Source organism: Pleurodeles waltl, chromosome 1_2 (assembly GCF_031143425.1).
Source record: "Pleurodeles waltl isolate 20211129_DDA chromosome 1_2, aPleWal1.hap1.20221129, whole genome shotgun sequence".
NCBI classification, from domain to species: Eukaryota; Metazoa; Chordata; class Amphibia; order Caudata; family Salamandridae; genus Pleurodeles; species Pleurodeles waltl.
Genome location: NC_090437.1, coordinates 42,428,686 through 42,452,052, shown reverse-complemented (window position 1 = coordinate 42,452,052; position 23,367 = coordinate 42,428,686). Strand labels below are relative to the sequence as shown.

The window sequence follows — 23,367 nt, the reverse complement described above, 5'->3', positions numbered from 1 at the left end:
AACTGGCTATATCCGCAAGGTTGAGGATGGTGCAGATAAATTATTTCCACATGACATATGTGTCCCCACAGCGCTTATGACGCATATGTTCTGCGACCCCTCCTGGCTGCCTGAGATGTGGTCGTCTAGGGGCGCATCTACTGCACGTGGCCTGGGAGTGCTCGGGTTGAGTCTCTTCTGGGAGGATGTGGAGTGGGAGATTTCAGACATTCTGGTGCGTTCTACTGAGTTGACTGTCAGGATGGCGCCGTTGGGCCTTCTGGAAGAGTTGGGGGGCCAAGATTTGATCGAGTATTTGTGGGGGTTGCGTGTCTGGTGGCCAAAAGAGACATTGCACAATTACAGAGAAGCCCGGCGGTGCTGTCGATATCAAAATGGCGAGCGGGGATTGACGGGTGCTCTCAAATAGAAAAGCCAATCTATGAGGCACATGGCTGCTTTCGGAAATATGAGACAATATGGGGGAAATGGCAGGCCCACCCTGGGTAGAATTTTTGAGTAAAGTGATTATGTTTTGGTTTGGGAAGAGTGAAGTGTCATCAACTGTAAGAATTGTAATGATCTGTTTCAACCAATCGTGCTGTCATGTACTCACTGTCATGTTTTACTTTCAAATGAAATCAAATTGGATACAAAAAAAGTAATCTAAATGGTTTACATAGCCAGAGCTACCTGAAAATATAGGTGGGATCTGGCCCTCAGGAATTACTTAGGACACCCCTGCTCTAGAATAGTGCATTAGTTGTGCTACGCCCTTTCATTATTACTCTCTAACAGTGTAGGTCTCAGGGGAACATAAGTGCTCATGTATATGTCAAACCTGCACCTTAATTTTCTACAGTGGGAGCGCCACATAAAAATAGCAGACAAGAGTATCTTTTAGGAAATTAAAAACATCGATTTATCCACTTACATTTGTTATACAGTGCATAATTGTTTGGAAACTTAGTTATGTAAAATGTGCTGTTTAGGTAAATGGAAGACAGATGTTAAGTCATTTTTATTATTATTTTTTTCCAAATGCCTTTTTGTCACAAAAATGAAGGTCTTAAGTCAGCACTCTGGATGTCTGTGTCGACTCTCTTTATAATATCCATCCCCTCCTAGAACATTTTGGAGTCTGTTCCTTTAGAACCCCTGTCTTCTACTTGACTTTGTTGTAGGATCCAACAGCGGCATCAAATTTGATTTCATGAAGTTTGTTCAGAGCTACTTGAGCCCGCTCAGGAATGAATCTGTGTAGAGATTAACACATATAAGATTAATCACTAAACCTTAGTACTGGTATGTTGATAAACTAACAATGTTTATTCTTCTTCTACTTCTCTGCTTTTGACATAGTTGACCATTTTATACATATGCATGCTCTTTCGTTACTAAGGACCTGATTTAGATATTGGGGGATGAGTTACTCCATCACAATGGTGACGTATATCACAGCCACCGAAATCTTAATCCGATTATATCCTCTGGGATTGAGATTTCGGCAGACGGGATATCAGTCGCCTTTTCGATGGAGTAATTTGTCCACCAATATCTAAATCAGGCCCAAAGTTTTTATGGGAACAGCTCACAAGTGTCTATCCTCCTACCCGCCAACTGCTCTGACTCTATACATTCTTCTTTTCTTCTTTCTGTCTCTCATCTATATGGGATATCTCAGGATTCATTTCTAGGACCACTCTGCATCCTCTCTTTTTTCCATAATTTCTTCATTAGACTTGTATCCTCATTTTTACGCTGATCATCAAATGAATTTCGCCCTCATTTTTTGCAAACCCTGATTATGCAGTCTTTTCACAACGGTCTTTATCTTTAGGTCGAGCATGCAGGTAGCGTGCATGTGCTGTCGATCAGTAATGATTTATTGTGTCTAAAAAAAAAAAAACTTTAAATAGAAGGTTATCACACCTGGGAGTCACACTCAGTTTCCCTTTTCTTCTCTCTTCAATGGAGCATGGACCAAGTACTGATTCATTTGGTTATAAGTGTCCTTCCATGCTAAATGTACTTGCTTGCCTTGTCCCCTTCCCACCATCTGTGTCTTGCTTGCCCCACCCTTTCCTGTGTTGCTACCCCATCCCGCCTCCTCCTGCTGCCCGTTCTTTTGCAGCCCCACGATTCTGCCCACCTCCAAAATTGGTTGTTGGGGGCCTGTTTTGACACTGTCCATGGTAAAAAGTCTGCAGTGACAGCCCAGAGTGTTACAAGACCTTCTCTCCAGGGTTGTGTTACAAGCGCTCCCAAATGCGCATCTCTTTCCTCTTGGGATCTTTCCTTAAACAGTAAAGCAACCGTGGAGGGCTGGTCTGTTCTGGTGCACTGCTCCTTGAAGCGTCTGCTTGACTTCTTGGTGCATAGGTACACAGAGACCAAGTAATCAGGCACTTTCCTGCTCCACAACCTCAAGGACGGAGAGTGCTTGCAGATGCTGCTTACCTTGGCTTTCAAATTCGAGCCGCTTGTGCTGTAAGTACGTGACCAGGAAAAGGGCAAGCCAATTCCACTTTTTATCCAGATAACTGACTCTCTGCTTTCAGCTGTGATCTGCTAGATCACTGGGACAGAGACCAGGCACAGGAATCCAGGAACTACTGACATACTTCTGCCAAGCCTCACTTGTTTCTCCACGGCCTCTATAAGCCTGATTTTTCAACCCTTTACAAATTCTCACTATTTTAATTCATGCACTAGTTGTGGTTGCTTTTAACAATTGATCATTAATTGTAAATTCATTATTTAATGTATTTTTAATCATGTACATTATTGAATACTGATTTATTGCACTTATATTTTAGTTGTGGGCTGATCGGTTTGTAGGAGAATAGGGTAGGAAGTTAAGTAATAATTTATTAACTATTAATTAATATTCATAAACTAACTATTTACTTTAGTTTTAAATGTGTAAGTTATGGAATACTTAATTATTTTGCTTATATCTTACTTGCAGGTTGGAAGGTTTGTGGTGTTCTAGGGTGGGAAGATAATTAATAATTAACAATTAATTATTAATTGTTAATTTATTACGTAATTGAGTTTATATATGTACATATTGGAATACTATATATATATATATATATATATATATATATATATATATATATATTAGGTGAAGGCTGCTAGATTTGTAGGGGTATAGTGGGAAGTTAATTTATTAATAACTGAATAGCAAATATTTTTAAATTATGTAAATTTATTATGTCAATCATTTTTACATTAGGAGTTTAATATTTTTTCTACATTCATGGGTTTATTAGGTCGAGCATTCGAGGCCTCTTGTATATACTTTAGTATATACTTCTATACTTTTTTGTGGGGTCTCTGCTTTTTCACTGGTTTGTTTCAGTGTCTTTAAAAAATCCTTGCTTGCTAGTGGTCAATCCTTGCTCTTTGTCCCACCTTTTCCACAGTTGTACACTCCCCTGGAGCATGGCCCTAGTACTTCTACTCTTCCACTTGTGCCTATGAAGCATGTGTTTAGGGATTACTTTGTTCAAAGGTTAATAGCATTTGACCAAAGCGCTGGATGCTTCAGTGGCCCCAGTCTGTTTCTGTTAACAGGGCTCTAGTCTATTACTTACTTTTCATCTGCAGTTATGTGTGACTTTGTTTATTCCATTCATTACTCTCCCTCGCACATTTTCTGTTCTTGCATTACAAATGCTTGTTCCTTTTGTCTGTCTCTGCGAGCTCTCAGCAGCACTTTGAACCAGCTGCTTATGTCAACTGTTTTACTTTTTATTTTCAGTTTGTGGCAAGAAAACGCTAATAGCTGAAACTCGAGCGAACACGAGAGCTATTGCAGTTCAAATGCTTGTTTTTCTTTGCTTCCTGCTTGTTTACATCTGAAAGAGTCTGTTCCCTGAGTGGTCGTGTTTCTACTAGCTACGAGCTTTTCTGTAGCACAGCTGTAAATTGCGGTCTTATCTCGGATTTCAAAGTGAGAGGATTTCCCGTCCCTCAACCCCCATCCCTCCATCAGCCATTTCCACACCCTTTGAGGTCCTTTCTTCGACCCTCCATTGTGTTTGTTTGTAAACTGCGAGATGCAGCCTGGTCACGAGGGAACATGCAGCGTGTGCTGTGGAAAGCTTCAATTATTTTGCAGGAATGTAATCCCAAAGTAGGCATTAGGCTAACCGTTATTCCACAGCAGGCCACATTTCACCCTTTGCCCCAGCTTCCTGTGACTGAGGTGCTGTGAAGAGACGTAGTCACAGTGTTTTATCATCTCGTCAGAGGCCCGCTCTTCTCGGCTGCGAGCCAAGAGTTTTGCAACCCACCCATGCCGTTATTGAAAATACCCGGCTTTAGATTCACCTTCGTGGTGACGTGACAGTGTGGCCTGGGTCAGTTGGAACTGTCAGTCTCCAAAAAACACTGAAATTATATCGCCCCAATTACGATAATGCCCCAAAGATTGCTAGTGCAGTGCTGCAGGCTAATAGCGGGAGGCCACCATATGTCTCTTCAAATGCATCTTTTATGAACTTTCTATTTTGTATCTCCCCTGGCTGACGGAGAGAGTTTTCATGCCACAATAAATCAACATTTCTAATATGAAAGGGATTCGAAACAAATAGAAGCTTTTTTAAATGTGCATTACAGTCTGTCTGACATAACCTCAGTAGGGCCAAATCCATGCCAGATTCTCAGGATAATCATCCACTACATAAAAATCACCATGTTTTCTTTGTAGATATCATGAAATGTGTCCCATATGCAGCCATACTTGAGCTTCTTTGAAAATATTTTAACTAGGGTGAATATAGTGCTAGTATGGTTTCATAGAGCTTTCCTAGTCTGGTGCCCTTTTTGTACGTTTCTGGTATTTCTGTTGACTCGTTGTGGTCTGTTTGGTTGAGGATGGTTAGGTTTGTTAGCTGTCTAATTTAGTGACATAATGTTTTTGCTGTCAAATGTGAAAGTGAAATGGATTGGTTCTTACACTAGCTTTTTATTATGCTTTATGTGTGTGGTTGGATGTAGCAAGTAACTTCAACATTTTTCGTTGAGCTGTGTGGTCAGTTGTCCATAGGCCAGCCTATCCCAGACTTTGTTTTCTAGGGAGCACCGTTATTGGAGTAAATAGTTATAATGTGATAATGTGTGCATGAAGTTGTGATATGCTTAAGGCTATGTGTACCTGTATATGGTGAACTGCATTATAGGTGCCCTCCATATTTGAAAGGTTTCAACACATGCTATTCAGTCAACAGAGTCTGAAGTTTCCCTTTTATTAATCGCTGGGGAGAGCGCAGCAGTAGGCAAATCTGCTTCATTTGACATGGAGTCTTTCAGTGGTGTGCGCTCCTAGGTGGTAAATAAAGAGAATATTTTCATGTTTTGCTGCAGATAGAGGAAGAATGTAAATGAAAATGCTTTAGTTATATGTAGAGCCACTTGAATTATGTGGCAGAGAGGACCAAATTATGCGGCTGTGTTGAAAAGTCCAGTTATGCATTTACAACGCCAATACCTCTAACTCAAACAAATGCGAGACCTTTTGCATTGCAAATGCTTGTTTTATTTATTTTATTTGCAGAGTTTTATATAGCGCGAACAAGACCGTTACAGGTGACAGAGCTCTTTACAATAATAACCAAAGGTAGATATGATACAAATGATGATTGATATACAAAAAGTGCATGCATAAAATTGGTAGACTTACATAAGCAGATAAAATGGGGATATGACATGAACGCATATTTGATCATGAATATCCGTGTGAGCGGAGTCCAATAGGTGTTGAGGTGGTGTGTAAAAGGTTTGGAAGTGGAGACAGTGTGATAAAATTGAACGTTAGACAGGCATGTAGACGTCACAAGGGAGGTGTTACCTCAATGTGAGAGGAATCTGTTTGATAGTAGAGGTTTAACATATTTCCTGAATATAGACGTGGAAGGGTTTAACCTGGCCGCTGGGAAAAGGGAGTTCCAGATTGTAGGGGCAATTCTGGAAAAGATTCAATTATATGTTTTCTTTTTGTTTCATTTTTTTGGCTTAAGTAAAGTGAGCTTGTGCTTCCAGATGACCTGTTTATACCAGATAGGGACAATTTCTGGACCAAGTAAGAAGGGGTGTTGTGGTGCAGCACATTGTGGGTGATACAGGCAATCTTAAGATGGATCCTAGCCTCATATGGCAGCCATTTCAGTGACTGGAGGTCAGGTAATATGATCTCTTGTTTTCGAGCCAGTGATGTGCCTTGCAGCTGCTTTCAATGTAGCCTTCAGCGGTGCAAGTTTACTTTTCAGAAGACCCACTAGGGTGACACTACCATAGTCTAGTTTAGATATCACAAGTGCTTGGACAGCTGTTTTGAGATCTGCCGGTGGAAGGAAAGGTTTTAGGGGCATATTTACACTCTGTTTACGCCGAATTTGCAGCATTTTTTTATTGATGCACATTCGGTGCAAACTAAACTCTACATTTATATTTTGACGCCAGACCCACCTAGCGTCAAAATATTGGAGTTTGCACCATTTTTTAGATGCGTGAACCCACCTTGCGTCAATGAGATGCAAGGTAGGCGTTCCCGTCCAAAAATTCAGTCATTGTAAGTATTGCCATATTATTGCACTTCTGTTGTCCTCAGGCTCATCCTCTGCCCCATCTTCACTGTCCACAGGGTCCACGGCTGCCACACGGCCATCTCCAGCCTCATCCTCCTGCAGAAAAGGCACCTGGCGACGTAAGGCAAGTTTGTGCAACATACAGCATGCCACGATGATCTGGCAGACCTTCTTGGGTGAGTAGTACAGGGATCCACCTGTTAGATGGAGGCAACAAAACCTAGCATTCAGGAGGCCGAATATCCTCTCTATAATTCTTCTTGTTCACCCATGTGCCTCATTGTAACGTTCCTCTGCCCTTGTCCTGGGAGTCCGCACAGGGGTCAGTAGCCATGAGAGGTTGGGGTAACCAGAGTCACCTGCAAATATCGAGCGACAACTGTTAGACACACACTAACCCTTAGGGCCCACACCATACCCATACACCAACACCTACTGGGTGGGAACCAGGGTTCACCTATTAGCTACACCCGATGCCTCTGGAGTTGAGCCATCAGATATGGGATGATGCTATTCCTCAGGATAAAGGCATCATGCACAGACCCAGGATACTTTGTATTGACATGGGAGATGTACTGGTCCTCCAGGCACACTATCTGCACATTCATAGAGTGAAAGCTCTTTCGATTTCTGAACACCTGTTCATTCCTCCAGGGAGGGGACAAATGCAATATGTGTACCATCAATAGCCCCAATAATGTTGGGGATATGTCCCATTGCATAGAAATCTGCTTTCACTGTGGCAAAATCCTCCACCTCGGGGAAAACGATGTAGCTGCGCATGTGTTTAATCAGGGCAGACAACAGTCTGGTCAGCACTATTAAGTACATTGGCTGTGACATTCCTGCTGCCAAGCCCACTGTCACTTGGAAGGAGCCAGTTGCCAGGAAATGGAGCAGAGATAGGACTTTCACAAGAGAGGGGATCCTGGTGGGCTGACAGATAGCAGATATCAGGTCAGGTTCCAATTGGGCACACAGCTCTGTGATTGTGGCCCTGTCCAGTCTTTAGGTGAGGATAATATGCCTGTCCTCCATTGTTGCCAAGTCCACCAGGGGTCTGTACCCAGGGGGATGTCTCCATCTCCTATTCATCCTTAGCGGTAGCAATACAGGGGGCAAACGGTGAGCAGCTGGTCAGTATCTCATATTTTCAAACACTACACTTCATTGCATGTTGTGACTATAACAGTATATTGTGGGATAGGCCCAAATGGTGCATATGTGTACTGTGACGCAGTTAGGTGCTATGGCCTGCCACCCCCGAAATGGCAGCCGCCTGTCCTGTATGGAGGGACATGTGGAAATTAGGTAATTCCACTGACGTTATGCGTCGTTGCGGGAGGTGGTCGAGAACTGCCGTGCAACTCTTCATTGGAACCCATTGGGCCCTATGGGTTACTGTGGCCAATGGTGATGTAAGCCGGCGGTACGGTATGCACTGCCTCGGACGTTACCACCATTTTCTATCTGTTCACTCACTTGCTACCTGACCTTCAACAGGAGAGGAACTACACTGCAAGTGCTGCTGTGACCTGTGTCTGGAACCGACCATTGCTTGTGTCACTGGGGAAAGGGCCCCTGCCTTCACCGCTGCGGAGTTGGAGAGACTGGTGGATGGGGTCCTACCCCAGTACCGAATGCTGTATGGGCCTCCACACCAACAGGTGAGTACACTGTGAGCAGGATGAATGGGGCATGAATGCATGGAGTGCTGTGTGTGAGGGCCTTGTGTAGGGGGGGTTGGTGGAAGGGCCCTGGGCAGCGTGCTGCATGTATGGTGGGCAATGTTTGTGGGTAAGGGGATGTGAGGGCTATGGTGGGCCATGAGTGTAGCAGGCAGGACGGTCTGACTGATACCTTTTCCTATGTGTATTCCTCTGCAGCGCCCATCAAAAAAAGGGTATATGGCGTGCTATCGCCAAGGACGTGCGTACCCTGGGGGTCTACGGCAAGGGTAGCACCCACTGTTGGAAATGGTGGGAGGACCTGAGACGCTGGGCACAGAAGATGGCGGAGGCCCAGCTGGGGATGGCCTCCCAACAAGGAAGGGGTGCCCATCGAACCCTGACCCCCCTGATGGCCTGCATAGTGGCGGTGGCCTACCCGGAGCTGGATGGGTGCTTGGGGGAATCACAGCAGCCACAAGGGGGTGAGTACAGTGGCCCAATATACTACTTGCGCGTGGTGGGGTGGCATTTGGGTGGGGGATGTGGGCCTGTGGGTGCCCCTAGGCCAGACCAGACATTGCAGGGTAGGTCCCATGTTGGGCAGGGTCTGATGTAAACCTCCTCCAACCAAGCTAGTAGGCATCCACTACTGGGCAGGGGTCTGTGGGTCTCAGGTTTGCTGCAATTGGCGTTAGGTATCCCTGTCCATGGGCTAGTGACTAGCATTGTGACTGTTAGTGCATTGCCTAGTGCGTAGGGCTGTTCCCTGTGTGTGTGTGGCATGTACACCAACAGTGGTTTTGTTGTCGCCATTGACCAAGGGTATCCTTTGTCTCTCCCCTCCCTTTTTGTTTTTTCACCCTGTCCTTATGTGCATTAGCATCATCTGGCGGAGGAGCAGAGGCACCGGCAATGGGGAGAGCTGCATTCCACAGGGCCCAGGAGGCCGAATCCACCAACGGTGAGGACACCAGTGGGATGGAGGGCGAGGGGAGCCCCATGGCGGAGGCTGGAGGGGACAGTTCTGACAGTGCTACCTCCTCCGATGGAAGCTCCCTGGTGGTGGCGGACACCTCTGTGCCCACCCCAATTACAGGTACAGTCACCACCCCCGTACCAGCACCGCCCTCCCAGCAGCCCATCAGCGTGTTTCCCGTGCCCGCTCACCCAGGAGGGTGGGCATCTCCTTCGCCCCAGGCACCTCAGATCCTGCCCCAGTTAGCCCTGCCGCCCTGAGTGAGGAGGCTATTGACCTCCTGCGATCCATCTTTGTTGGGCAGTCAACCATTGTGAATGCCATCCAGGGGCTGGCAGCCCATTCGCAACAAACAAATGCAATCCTGGAGGGCCTCCACTCAGGCATGGCGGCCCAACGGAGAGCAATCCAGGCTCTGGCCTCCTCCCTGATAGTAGCCATTGTCCCTGTTTCTAGCCTCCCCCCTTCAACTTCCTCTACCCAATCCCATTCCCCTCAACCCCAACCTATTCCAAGCACACAGGCAGACCAGCATGCACCCAGGACAACACACAGGAGTGGTTCAGGCAAACACAAGCATCACACATCATCCCACAGGCACTCACACAAACACCATCCAGATGCAGACATACCAACATCCACAGCCTCCATTGTGTCCCCCTCCTCCTCGTCGTCCACCTCCCTCCCAGTAGCGTCTACACTCACACCTGCATGCACTACATCCTCATCCACTACCACCATCACCATCACGCCTATCACTACACGCCCCTCACTGGCAGTCACCACCCCCACATCCATGCACATGGCCCCTGTGTCCTCTCCCACTGTGTCTGTGCCCCCTCCTCCCAAAGTACGCAAACGCAAGCACTCAGGCACCCAACAGCCATTCACCTCACAACAGCATCTAGTCCATGTACCTGCACCCAAACACAGCACACAGACACCTCCTACAACCACTTCCTCTTCCTCTTCTCCCACCCCCACACCTTCACCCTCTTACCGCCCCAATGTCCCTAAGAAGCTTTTCCTCTCCACCATTGACCCCTTCCCTACCCCTCCTCCCCACCCGTCCTTCAAGTCAGGTCAGTGTGAAGAAAACTCAGGCAAGCACCTCAGCCACCCAGTCCAGGTTAACAGTAGTGTTGACAGCTACTGCAGGTGGGAGAAGATCCCGGGCACCAGGCAGCACAACTGAAAGGGTGCCCGCACCAGGTGCATCAAGGAAGGGCAAGGAGGCACCACCAGCAGCGTCTTGGAAGGGCAAGGAGGCACCACCAGCAGTGTCTAAGAAGGGCAAGGAGGTACCACCACCAGCGTCTAGGAAGGGCAAGGAGGCACCACCAGCTGCAGGAAGGAAGGGCAAGGGGCAATCCCCGGCTGCTGACAGGAAGGGCAAGGGGCCTGCACCAGCAGGCAGGAAGGACAGGAGGCCTGGTGCTGGGACTCATTCGGAGCCCCCACCACCAACCATGGTGGTTCAGCCGTCCAAGGCTTCCACTTGTGCCTATGAAGCATGTGTTTAGGGATTACTTTGTTCAAAGGCTAATAGCATTTGACCAAAGCGCTGGATGCTTCAGTGGCCCCAGTCTGTTTCTGTTAACAGGTCTCTAGTCTATTACTTACTTTTCATCTGCAGTTATGTGTGACTTTGTTTATTCCATTCATTACTCTCCCTCGCACATTTTCTGTTCTTGCATTACAAATGCTTGTTCCTTTTGTCTGTCTCTGCGAGCTCTCAGCAGCACTTTGAACCAGCTGCTTATGTCAACTGTTTTACTTTTTATTTTCAGTTTGTGGCAAGAAAACGCTAATAGCTGAAACTCGAGCGAACACGAGAGCTATTGCAGTTCAAATGCTTGTTTTTCTTTGCTTCCTGCTTGTTTACATCTGAAAGAGTCTGTTCCCTGAGTGGTCGTGTTTCTACTAGCTACGAGCTTTTCTGTAGCACAGCTGTAAATTGCGGTCTTATCTCAGATTTCAAAGTGAGAGGATTTCCCGTCCCTCAACCCCCATCCCTCCATCAGCCATTTCCACACCCTTTGAGGTCCTTTCTTCGACCCTCCATTGTGTTTGTTTGTAAACTGCGAGATGCAGCCTGGTCACGAGGGAACATGCAGCGTGTGCTGTGGAAAGCTCCAATTATTTTGCAGGAATGTAATCCCAAAGCAGGCATTAGGCTAACCGTTATTCCACAGCAGGCCACATTTCACCCTTTGCCCCAGCTTCCTGTGACTGAGGTGCTGTGAAGAGACGTAGTCACAGTGTTTTATCATCTCGTCAGAGGCCCGCTCTTCTCGGCTGCGAGCCAAGAGTTTTGCAACCCACCCATGCCGTTATTGAAAATACCCGGCTTTAGATTCACCTTCGTGGTGACGTGACAGTGTGGCCTGGGTCAGTTGGAACTGTCAGTCTCCAAAAAACACTGAAATTATATCGCCCCAATTACGATAATGCCCCAAAGATTGCTAGTGCAGTGCTGCAGGCTAATAGCGGGAGGCCACCATATGTCTCTTCAAATGCATCTTTTATGAACTTTCTATTTTGTATCTCCCCTGGCTGACGGAGAGAGTTTTCATGCCACAATAAATCAACATTTCTAATATGAAAGGGATTCGAAACAAATAGAAGCTTTTTTAAATGCGCATTACAGTCTGTCTGACATAACCTCAGTAGGGCCAAATCCATGCCAGATTCTCAGGATAATCATCCACTACATAAAAATCACCATGTTTTCTTTGTAGATATCATGAAATGTGTCCCATATGCAGCCATGCTTGAGCTTCTTTGAAAATATTTGAACTAGGGTGAATATAGTGCTAGTATGGTTTCATAGAGCTTTCCTAGTCTGGTGCCCTTTTTGTACGTTTCTGGTATTTCTGTTGACTCGTTGTGGTCTGTTTGGTTGAGGATGGTTAGGTTTGTTAGCTGTCTAATTTAGTGACATAATGTTTTTGCTGTCAAATGTGAAAGTGAAATGGATTGGTTCTTACACTAGCTTTTTATTATGCTTTATGTGTGTGGTTGGATGTGGCAAATAACTTCAACATTTTTCGTTGAGCTGTGTGGTCAGTTGTCCATAGGCCAGCCTATCCCAGACTTTGTTTTCTAGGGAGCACCGTTATTGGAGTAAATAGTTATAATGTGATAATGTGTGCATGAAGTTGTGATATGCTTAAGGCTATGTGTACCTGTATATGGTGAACTGCATTATAGGTGCCCTCCATATTTGAAAGGTTTCAACACATGCTATTCAGTCAACAGAGTCTGAAGTTTCCCTTTTATTAATCGCTGGGGAGAGCGCAGCAGTAGGCAAATCTGCTTCATTTGGCATGGAGTCTTTCAGTGGTGTGCGCTCCTAGGTGGTAAATAAAGAGAATATTTTCATGTTTTGCTGCAGATAGAGGAAGAATGTAAATGAAAATGCTTTAGTTATAAGTAGAGCCACTTGAATTATGTGGCAGAGAGGACCAAATTATGCGGCTGTGTTGAAAAGTCCAGTTATGCATTTACAACGCCAATAGCTCTAACTCAAACAAATGCGAGACCTTTTGCATTGCAAATGCTTGTTTTATTTATTTTATTTGCAGAGTTTTATATAGCGCGAACAAGACCGTTACAGGTGACAGAGCTCTTTACAATAATAACCAAAGGTAGATATGATACAAATGATTATTGATATACAAAAAGTGCATGCATAAAATTGGTAGACTTACATAAGCAGATAAAATGGGGATATGACATGAACGCATATTTGATCATGAATATCCGTGTGAGCGGAGTCCAATAGGTGTTGAGGTGGTGTGTAAAAGGTTTGGAAGTGGAGACAGTGTGATAAAATTGAACGTTAGACAGGCATGTAGACGTCACAAGGGAGGTGTTACCTCAATGTGAGAGGAATCTGTTTGATAGTAGAGGTTTAACATATTTCCTGAATATAGACGTGGAAGGGTTTAACCTGGCCGCTGGGGAAAGGGAGTTCCAGATTGTAGGGGCAATTCTGGAAAAGATTCAATTATATGTTTTCTTTTTGTTTCATTTTTTTGGCTTAAGTAAAGTGAGCTTGTGCTTCCAGATGACCTGTTTATACCAGATAGGGACAATTTCTGGACCAAGTAAGAAGGGGTGTTGTGGTGCAGCACATTGTGGGTGATACAGGCAATCTTAAGATGGATCCTAGCCTCATATGGCAGCCATTTCAGTGACTGGAGGTCAGGTAATATGATCTCTTGTTTTCGAGCCAGTGATGTGCCTTGCAGCTGCTTTCAATGTAGCCTTCAGCGGTGCAAGTTTACTTTTCAGAAGACCCACTAGGGTGACACTACCATAGTCTAGTTTAGATATCACAAGTGCTTGGACAGCTGTTTTGAGATCTGCCGGTGGAAGGAAAGGTTTTAGGGGCATATTTACACTCTGTTTACGCCGAATTTGCAGCATTTTTTTATTGATGCACATTCGGTGCAAACTAAACTCTACATTTATATTTTGACGCCAGACCCACCTAGCGTCAAAATATTGGAGTTTGCACCATTTTTTAGATGTGTGAACCCACCTTGCGTCAATGAGATGCAAGGTAGGCGTTCCCGTCCAAAAATTCAGTCATTGTAAGTATTGCCATATTATTGCACTTCTGTTGTCCTCAGGCTCATCCTCTGCCCCATCTTCACTGTCCACAGGGTCCACGGCTGCCACACGGCCATCTCCAGCCTCATCCTCCTGCAGAAAAGGCACCTGGCGACGTAAGGCAAGTTTGTGCAACATACAGCATGCCACGATGATCTGGCAGACCTTCTTGGGTGAGTAGTACAGGGATCCACCTGTTAGATGGAGGCAACAAAACCTAGCATTCAGGAGGCCGAATATCCTCTCTATAATTCTTCTTGTTCACCCATGTGCCTCATTGTAACGTTCCTCTGCCCTTGTCCTGGGAGTCCGCACAGGGGTCAGTAGCCATGAGAGGTTGGGGTAACCAGAGTCACCTGCAAATATCGAGCGACAACTGTTAGACACACACTAACCCTTAGGGCCCACACCATACCCATACACCAACACCTACTGGGTGGGAACCAGGGTTCACCTATTAGCTACACCCGATGCCTCTGGAGTTGAGCCATCAGATATGGGATGATGCTATTCCTCAGGATAAAGGCATCATGCACAGACCCAGGATACTTTGTATTGACATGGGAGATGTACTGGTCCTCCAGGCACACTATCTGCACATTCATAGAGTGAAAGCTCTTTCGATTTCTGAACACCTGTTCATTCCTCCAGGGAGGGGACAAATGCAATATGTGTACCATCAATAGCCCCAATAATGTTGGGGATATGTCCCATTGCATAGAAATCTGCTTTCACTGTGGCAAAATCCTCCACCTCGGGGAAAACGATGTAGCTGCGCATGTGTTTAATCAGGGCAGACAACAGTCTGGTCAGCACTATTAAGTACATTGGCTGTGACATTCCTGCTGCCAAGCCCACTGTCACTTGGAAGGAGCCAGTTGCCAGGAAATGGAGCAGAGATAGGACTTTCACAAGAGAGGGGATCCTGGTGGGCTGACAGATAGCAGATATCAGGTCAGGTTCCAATTGGGCACACAGCTCTGTGATTGTGGCCCTGTCCAGTCTTTAGGTGAGGATAATATGCCTGTCCTCCATTGTTGCCAAGTCCACCAGGGGTCTGTACCCAGGGGGATGTCTCCATCTCCTATTCATCCTTAGCGGTAGCAATACAGGGGGCAAACGGTGAGCAGCTGGTCAGTATCTCATATTTTCAAACACTACACTTCATTGCATGTTGTGACTATAACAGTATATTGTGGGATAGGCCCAAATGGTGCATATGTGTACTGTGACGCAGTTAGGTGCTATGGCCTGCCACCCCCGAAATGGCAGCCGCCTGTCCTGTATGGAGGGACATGTGGAAATTAGGTAATTCCACTGACGTTATGCGTCGTTGCGGGAGGTGGTCGAGAACTGCCGTGCAACTCTTCATTGGAACCCATTGGGCCCTATGGGTTACTGTGGCCAATGGTGATGTAAGCCGGCGGTACGGTATGCACTGCCTCGGACGTTACCACCATTTTCTATCTGTTCACTCACTTGCTACCTGACCTTCAACAGGAGAGGAACTACACTGCAAGTGCTGCTGTGACCTGTGTCTGGAACCGACCATTGCTTGTGTCACTGGGGAAAGGGCCCCTGCCTTCACCGCTGCGGAGTTGGAGAGACTGGTGGATGGGGTCCTACCCCAGTACCGAATGCTGTATGGGCCTCCACACCAACAGGTGAGTACACTGTGAGCAGGATGAATGGGGCATGAATGCATGGAGTGCTGTGTGTGAGGGCCTTGTGTAGGGGGGGTTGGTGGAAGGGCCCTGGGCAGCGTGCTGCATGTATGGTGGGCAATGTTTGTGGGTAAGGGGATGTGAGGGCTATGGTGGGCCATGAGTGTAGCAGGCAGGACGGTCTGACTGATACCTTTTCCTATGTGTATTCCTCTGCAGCGCCCATCAAAAAAAGGGTATATGGCGTGCTATCGCCAAGGACGTGCGTACCCTGGGGGTCTACGGCAAGGGTAGCACCCACTGTTGGAAATGGTGGGAGGACCTGAGACGCTGGGCACAGAAGATGGCGGAGGCCCAGCTGGGGATGGCCTCCCAACAAGGAAGGGGTGCCCATCGAACCCTGACCCCCCTGATGGCCTGCATAGTGGCGGTGGCCTACCCGGAGCTGGATGGGTGCTTGGGGGAATCACAGCAGCCACAAGGGGGTGAGTACAGTGGCCCAATATACTACTTGCGCGTGGTGGGGTGGCATTTGGGTGGGGGATGTGGGCCTGTGGGTGCCCCTAGGCCAGACCAGACATTGCAGGGTAGGTCCCATGTTGGGCAGGGTCTGATGTAAACCTCCTCCAACCAAGCTAGTAGGCATCCACTACTGGGCAGGGGTCTGTGGGTCTCAGGTTTGCTGCAATTGGCGTTAGGTATCCCTGTCCATGGGCTAGTGACTAGCATTGTGACTGTTAGTGCATTGCCTAGTGCGTAGGGCTGTTCCCTGTGTGTGTGTGGCATGTACACCAACAGTGGTTTTGTTGTCGCCATTGACCAAGGGTATCCTTTGTCTCTCCCCTCCCTTTTTGTTTTTTCACCCTGTCCTTATGTGCATTAGCATCATCTGGCGGAGGAGCAGAGGCACCGGCAATGGGGAGAGCTGCATTCCACAGGGCCCAGGAGGCCGAATCCACCAACGGTGAGGACACCAGTGGGATGGAGGGCGAGGGGAGCCCCATGGCGGAGGCTGGAGGGGACAGTTCTGACAGTGCTACCTCCTCCGATGGAAGCTCCCTGGTGGTGGCGGACACCTCTGTGCCCACCCCAATTACAGGTACAGTCACCACCCCCGTACCAGCACCGCCCTCCCAGCAGCCCATCAGCGTGTTTCCCGTGCCCGCTCACCCAGGAGGGTGGGCATCTCCTTCGCCCCAGGCACCTCAGATCCTGCCCCAGTTAGCCCTGCCGCCCTGAGTGAGGAGGCTATTGACCTCCTGCGATCCATCTTTGTTGGGCAGTCAACCATTGTGAATGCCATCCAGGGGCTGGCAGCCCATTCGCAACAAACAAATGCAATCCTGGAGGGCCTCCACTCAGGCATGGCGGCCCAACGGAGAGCAATCCAGGCTCTGGCCTCCTCCCTGATAGTAGCCATTGTCCCTGTTTCTAGCCTCCCCCCTTCAACTTCCTCTACCCAATCCCATTCCCCTCAACCCCAACCTATTCCAAGCACACAGGCAGACCAGCATGCACCCAGGACAACACACAGGAGTGGTTCAGGCAAACACAAGCATCACACATCATCCCACAGGCACTCACACAAACACCATCCAGATGCAGACATACCAACATCCACAGCCTCCATTGTGTCCCCCTCCTCCTCGTCGTCCACCTCCCTCCCAGTAGCGTCTACACTCACACCTGCATGCACTACATCCTCATCCACTACCACCATCACCATCACGCCTATCACTACACGCCCCTCACTGGCAGTCACCACCCCCACATCCATGCACATGGCCCCTGTGTCCTCTCCCACTGTGTCTGTGCCCCCTCCTCCCAAAGTACGCAAACGCAAGCACTCAGGCACCCAACAGCCATTCACCTCACAACAGCATCTAGTCCATGTACCTGCACCCAAACACAGCACACAGACACCTCCTACAACCACTTCCTCTTCCTCTTCTCCCACCCCCACACCTTCACCCTCTTACCGCCCCAATGTCCCTAAGAAGCTTTTCCTCTCCACCATTGACCCCTTCCCTACCCCTCCTCCCCACCCGTCCTTCAAGTCAGGTCAGTGTGAAGAAAACTCAGGCAAGCACCTCAGCCACCCAGTCCAGGTTAACAGTAGTGTTGACAGCTACTGCAGGTGGGAGAAGATCCCGGGCACCAGGCAGCACAACTGAAAGGGTGCCCGCACCAGGTGCATCAAGGAAGGGCAAGGAGGCACCACCAGCAGCGTCTTGGAAGGGCAAGGAGGCACCACCAGCAGTGTCTAAGAAGGGCAAGGAGGTACCACCACCAGCGTCTAGGAAGGGCAAGGAGGCACCACCAGCTGCAGGAAGGAAGGGCAAGGGGCAATCCCCGGCTGCTGACAGGAAGGGCAAGGGGCCTGCACCAGCAGGCAGGAAGGACAGGAGGCCTGGTGCTGGGACTCATTCGGAGCCCCCACCACCAACCATGGTGGTTCAGCCGTCCAAGGCTTCCACTTGTGCCTATGAAGCATGTGTTTAGGGATTACTTTGTTCAAAGGCTAATAGCATTTGACCAAAGCGCTGGATGCTTCAGTGGCCCCAGTCTGTTTCTGTTAACAGGTCTCTAGTCTATTACTTACTTTTCATCTGCAGTTATGTGTGACTTTGTTTATTCCATTCATTACTCTCCCTCGCACATTTTCTGTTCTTGCATTACAAATGCTTGTTCCTTTTGTCTGTCTCTGCGAGCTCTCAGCAGCACTTTGAACCAGCTGCTTATGTCAACTGTTTTACTTTTTATTTTCAGTTTGTGGCAAGAAAACGCTAATAGCTGAAACTCGAGCGAACACGAGAGCTATTGCAGTTCAAATGCTTGTTTTTCTTTGCTTCCTGCTTGTTTACATCTGAAAGAGTCTGTTCCCTGAGTGGTCGTGTTTCTACTAGCTACGAGCTTTTCTGTAGCACAGCTGTAAATTGCGGTCTTATCTCAGATTTCAAAGTGAGAGGATTTCCCGTCCCTCAACCCCCATCCCTCCATCAGCCATTTCCACACCCTTTGAGGTCCTTTCTTCGACCCTCCATTGTGTTTGTTTGTAAACTGCGAGATGCAGCCTGGTCACGAGGGAACATGCAGCGTGTGCTGTGGAAAGCTCCAATTATTTTGCAGGAATGTAATCCCAAAGCAGGCATTAGGCTAACCGTTATTCCACAGCAGGCCACATTTCACCCTTTGCCCCAGCTTCCTGTGACTGAGGTGCTGTGAAGAGACGTAGTCACAGTGTTTTATCATCTCGTCAGAGGCCCGCTCTTCTCGGCTGCGAGCCAAGAGTTTTGCAACCCACCCATGCCGTTATTGAAAATACCCGGCTTTAGATTCACCTTCGTGGTGACGTGACAGTGTGGCCTGGGTCAGTTGGAACTGTCAGTCTCCAAAAAACACTGAAATTATATCGCCCCAATTACGATAATGCCCCAAAGATTGCTAGTGCAGTGCTGCAGGCTAATAGCGGGAGGCCACCATATGTCTCTTCAAATGCATCTTTTATGAACTTTCTATTTTGTATCTCCCCTGGCTGACGGAGAGAGTTTTCATGCCACAATAAATCAACATTTCTAATATGAAAGGGATTCGAAACAAATAGAAGCTTTTTTAAATGCGCATTACAGTCTGTCTGACATAACCTCAGTAGGGCCAAATCCATGCCAGATTCTCAGGATAATCATCCACTACATAAAAATCACCATGTTTTCTTTGTAGATATCATGAAATGTGTCCCATATGCAGCCATGCTTGAGCTTCTTTGAAAATATTTGAACTAGGGTGAATATAGTGCTAGTATGGTTTCATAGAGCTTTCCTAGTCTGGTGCCCTTTTTGTACGTTTCTGGTATTTCTGTTGACTCGTTGTGGTCTGTTTGGTTGAGGATGGTTAGGTTTGTTAGCTGTCTAATTTAGTGACATAATGTTTTTGCTGTCAAATGTGAAAGTGAAATGGATTGGTTCTTACACTAGCTTTTTATTATGCTTTATGTGTGTGGTTGGATGTGGCAAATAACTTCAACATTTTTCGTTGAGCTGTGTGGTCAGTTGTCCATAGGCCAGCCTATCCCAGACTTTGTTTTCTAGGGAGCACCGTTATTGGAGTAAATAGTTATAATGTGATAATGTGTGCATGAAGTTGTGATATGCTTAAGGCTATGTGTACCTGTATATGGTGAACTGCATTATAGGTGCCCTCCATATTTGAAAGGTTTCAACACATGCTATTCAGTCAACAGAGTCTGAAGTTTCCCTTTTATTAATCGCTGGGGAGAGCGCAGCAGTAGGCAAATCTGCTTCATTTGGCATGGAGTCTTTCAGTGGTGTGCGCTCCTAGGTGGTAAATAAAGAGAATATTTTCATGTTTTGCTGCAGATAGAGGAAGAATGTAAATGAAAATGCTTTAGTTATAAGTAGAGCCACTTGAATTATGTGGCAGAGAGGACCAAATTATGCGGCTGTGTTGAAAAGTCCAGTTATGCATTTACAACGCCAATAGCTCTAACTCAAACAAATGCGAGACCTTTTGCATTGCAAATGCTTGTTTTATTTATTTTATTTGCAGAGTTTTATATAGCGCGAACAAGACCGTTACAGGTGACAGAGCTCTTTACAATAATAACCAAAGGTAGATATGATACAAATGATTATTGATATACAAAAAGTGCATGCATAAAATTGGTAGACTTACATAAGCAGATAAAATGGGGATATGACATGAACGCATATTTGATCATGAATATCCGTGTGAGCGGAGTCCAATAGGTGTTGAGGTGGTGTGTAAAAGGTTTGGAAGTGGAGACAGTGTGATAAAATTGAACGTTAGACAGGCATGTAGACGTCACAAGGGAGGTGTTACCTCAATGTGAGAGGAATCTGTTTGATAGTAGAGGTTTAACATATTTCCTGAATATAGACGTGGAAGGGTTTAACCTGGCCGCTGGGGAAAGGGAGTTCCAGATTGTAGGGGCAATTCTGGAAAAGATTCAATTATATGTTTTCTTTTTGTTGAATTTTTTTGGCTTAAGTAAAGTGAGCTTGTGCTTCCAGATGACCTGTTTATACCAGATAGGGACAATTTCTGGACCAAGTAAGAAGGGGTGTTGTGGTGCAGCACATTGTGGGTGATACAGGCAATCTTAAGATGGATCCTAGCCTCATATGGCAGCCATTTCAGTGACTGGAGGTCAGGTAATATGATCTCTTGTTTTCGAGCCAGTGATGTGCCTTGCAGCTGCTTTCAATGTAGCCTTCAGCGGTGCAAGTTTACTTTTCAGAAGACCCACTAGGGTGACACTACCATAGTCTAGTTTAGATATCACAAGTGCTTGGACAGCTGTTTTGAGATCTGCCGGTGGAAGGAAAGGTTTTAGGGGCATATTTACACTCTGTTTACGCCGAATTTGCAGCATTTTTTTATTGATGCACATTCGGTGCAAACTAAACTCTACATTTATATTTTGACGCCAGACCCACCTAGCGTCAAAATATTGGAGTTTGCACCATTTTTTAGATGCGTGAACCCACCTTGCGTCAATGAGATGCAAGGTAGGCGTTCCCGTCCAAAAATTCAGTCATTGTAAGTATTGCCATATTATTGCACTTCTGTTGTCCTCAGCCTCATCCTCTGCCCCATCTTCACTGTCCACAGGGTCCACGGCTGCCACACGGCCATCTCCAGCCTCATCCTCCTGCAGAAAAGGCACCTGGCGACGTAAGGCAAGTTTGTGCAACACACAGCATGCCACGATGATCTGGCAGACCTTCTTGGGTGAGTAGTACAGGGATCCACCTGTTAGATGGAGGCAACAAAACCTGGCATTCAGGAGGCCGAATATCCTCTCTATAATTCTTCTTGTTCACCCATGTGCCTCATTGTAACGTTCTTCTGCCCTTGTCCTGGGAGTCCACACAAGGGTCAGTAGCCATGAGAGGTTGGGGTAACCAGAGTCACCTAAAAATATCGAGCGACAACTGTTAGACACACACTAACACCTACTGGGTGGGAACCAGGGTTCACCTATTAGCTACACCCGATGCCTCTGGAGTTGAGCCATCAGATATGGGATGATGCTATTCCTCAGGATAAAGGCATCATGCACAGACCCAGGATACTTTGTATTGACATGGGAGATGTACTGGTCCTCCAGGCACACTATCTGCACATTCATAGAGTGAAAGCTCTTTCGATTTCTGAACACCTGTTCATTCCTCCGGGGAGGGGACAAATGCAATATGTGTACCATCAATAGCCCCAATAATGTTGGGGATATGTCCCATTCCATAGAAATCTGCTTTCACTGTGGCAAAATCCTCCACCTCGGGGAAAACGATGTAGCTGCGCATGTGTTTAATCAGGGCAGACAACACTCTGGTCAGCACTATTAAGTACATTGGCTGTGACATTCCTGCTGCCAAGCCCACTGTCACTTGGAAGGAGCCAGTTGCCAGGAAATGGAGCACAGATAGGACTTTCACAAGAGAGGGGATCCTGGTGGGCTGACAGATAGCAGATATCAGGTCAGGTTCCAATTGGGCACACAGCTCTGTGATTGTGGCCCTGTCCAGTCTTTAGGTGAGGATAATATGCCTGTCCTCTATTGTTGCCAAGTCCACCAGGGGTCTGTACCCAGGGGGATGTCTCCATCTCCTATTCATCCTTAGCGGTAGCAATACAGGGGGCAAACAGTAAGCAGCTGGTCAGTATCTCATATTTTCAAACACTACACTTCATTGCATGTTGTGACTATAACAGTATATTGTGGGATAGGCCCAAATGGTGCATATGTGTACTGTGACGCAGTTAGGTGCTATGGCCTGCCACCCCCGAAATGGCAGCCGCCTGTCCTGTATGGAGGGACATGTGGAAATTAGGTAATTCCACTGACGTTATGCGTCGTTGCGGGAGGTGGTCGAGAACTGCCGTGCAACTCTTCATTGGAACCCATTGGGCCCTATGGGTTACTGTGGCCAATGGTGATGTAAGCCGGCGGTACGGTATGCACTGCCTCGGACGTTACCAACATTTTCTATCTGTTCACTCACTTGCTACCTGACCTTCAACAGGAGAGGAACTACACTGCAAGTGCTGCTGTGACCTGTGTCTGGAACCGACCATTGCTTGTGTCACTGGGGAAAGGGCCCCTGCCTTCACCGCTGCGGAGTTGGAGAGACTGGTGGATGGGGTCCTACCCCAGTACCGAATGCTGTATGGGCCTCCACACCAACAGGTGAGTACACTGTGAGCAGGATGAATGGGGCATGAATGCATGGAGTGCTGTGTGTGAGGGCCTTGTGTAGGGGGGGTTGGTGGAAGGGCCCTGGGCAGCGTGCTGCATGTATGGTGGGCAATGTTTGTGGGTAAGGGGATGTGAGGGCTATGGTGGGCCATGAGTGTAACAGGCAGGACGGTCTGACTGATACCTTTTCCTATGTGTATTTCTCTGCAGCGCCCATCAAAAAAAGGGTATATGGCGTGCTATCGCCAAGGACGTGCGTACCCTGGGGGTCTACGGCAGGGGTAGCACCCACTGTTGGAAATGGTGGGAGGACCTGAGACGCTGGGCACAGAAGATGGCGGAGGCCCAGCTGGGGATGGCCTCCCAACAAGGAAGGGGTGCCCATCGAACCCTGACCCCCCTGATGGCCTGCATAGTGGCGGTGGCCTATCCGGAGCTGGATGGGTGCTTGGGGGAATCACAGCAGCCACAAGGGGGTGAGTACAGTGGCCCAATATACTACTTGCACGTGGTGGGGTGGCATTTGGGTGGGGGATGTGGGCCTGTGGGTGCCCCTAGGCCAGACCAGACATTGCAGGGTAGGTCCCATGTTGGGCAGGGTCTGATGTAAACCTCCTCCAAC

The 23,367-nt window shown here is 47.4% G+C and overlaps 1 protein-coding gene across 2 annotated transcripts in view; it reads right to left on the bottom strand.

Moving 5' to 3' along the window:
• Nucleotides 1-972: 972 nt before the first annotated feature.
• Nucleotides 973-23,367, bottom strand: part of LOC138296679 (17-beta-hydroxysteroid dehydrogenase 13-like) — a 431,070-nt gene continuing 408,675 nt past the window's right edge. For both annotated transcript variants that reach the window (XM_069236032.1, XM_069236042.1), the window contains one exon: nucleotides 973-1,235. In XM_069236032.1, the coding sequence (XP_069092133.1) occupies nucleotides 1,145-1,235 (91 nt within the window). In that variant the 3' untranslated portion in view covers nucleotides 973-1,144. The remainder of the gene's footprint in view (nucleotides 1,236-23,367) is intronic.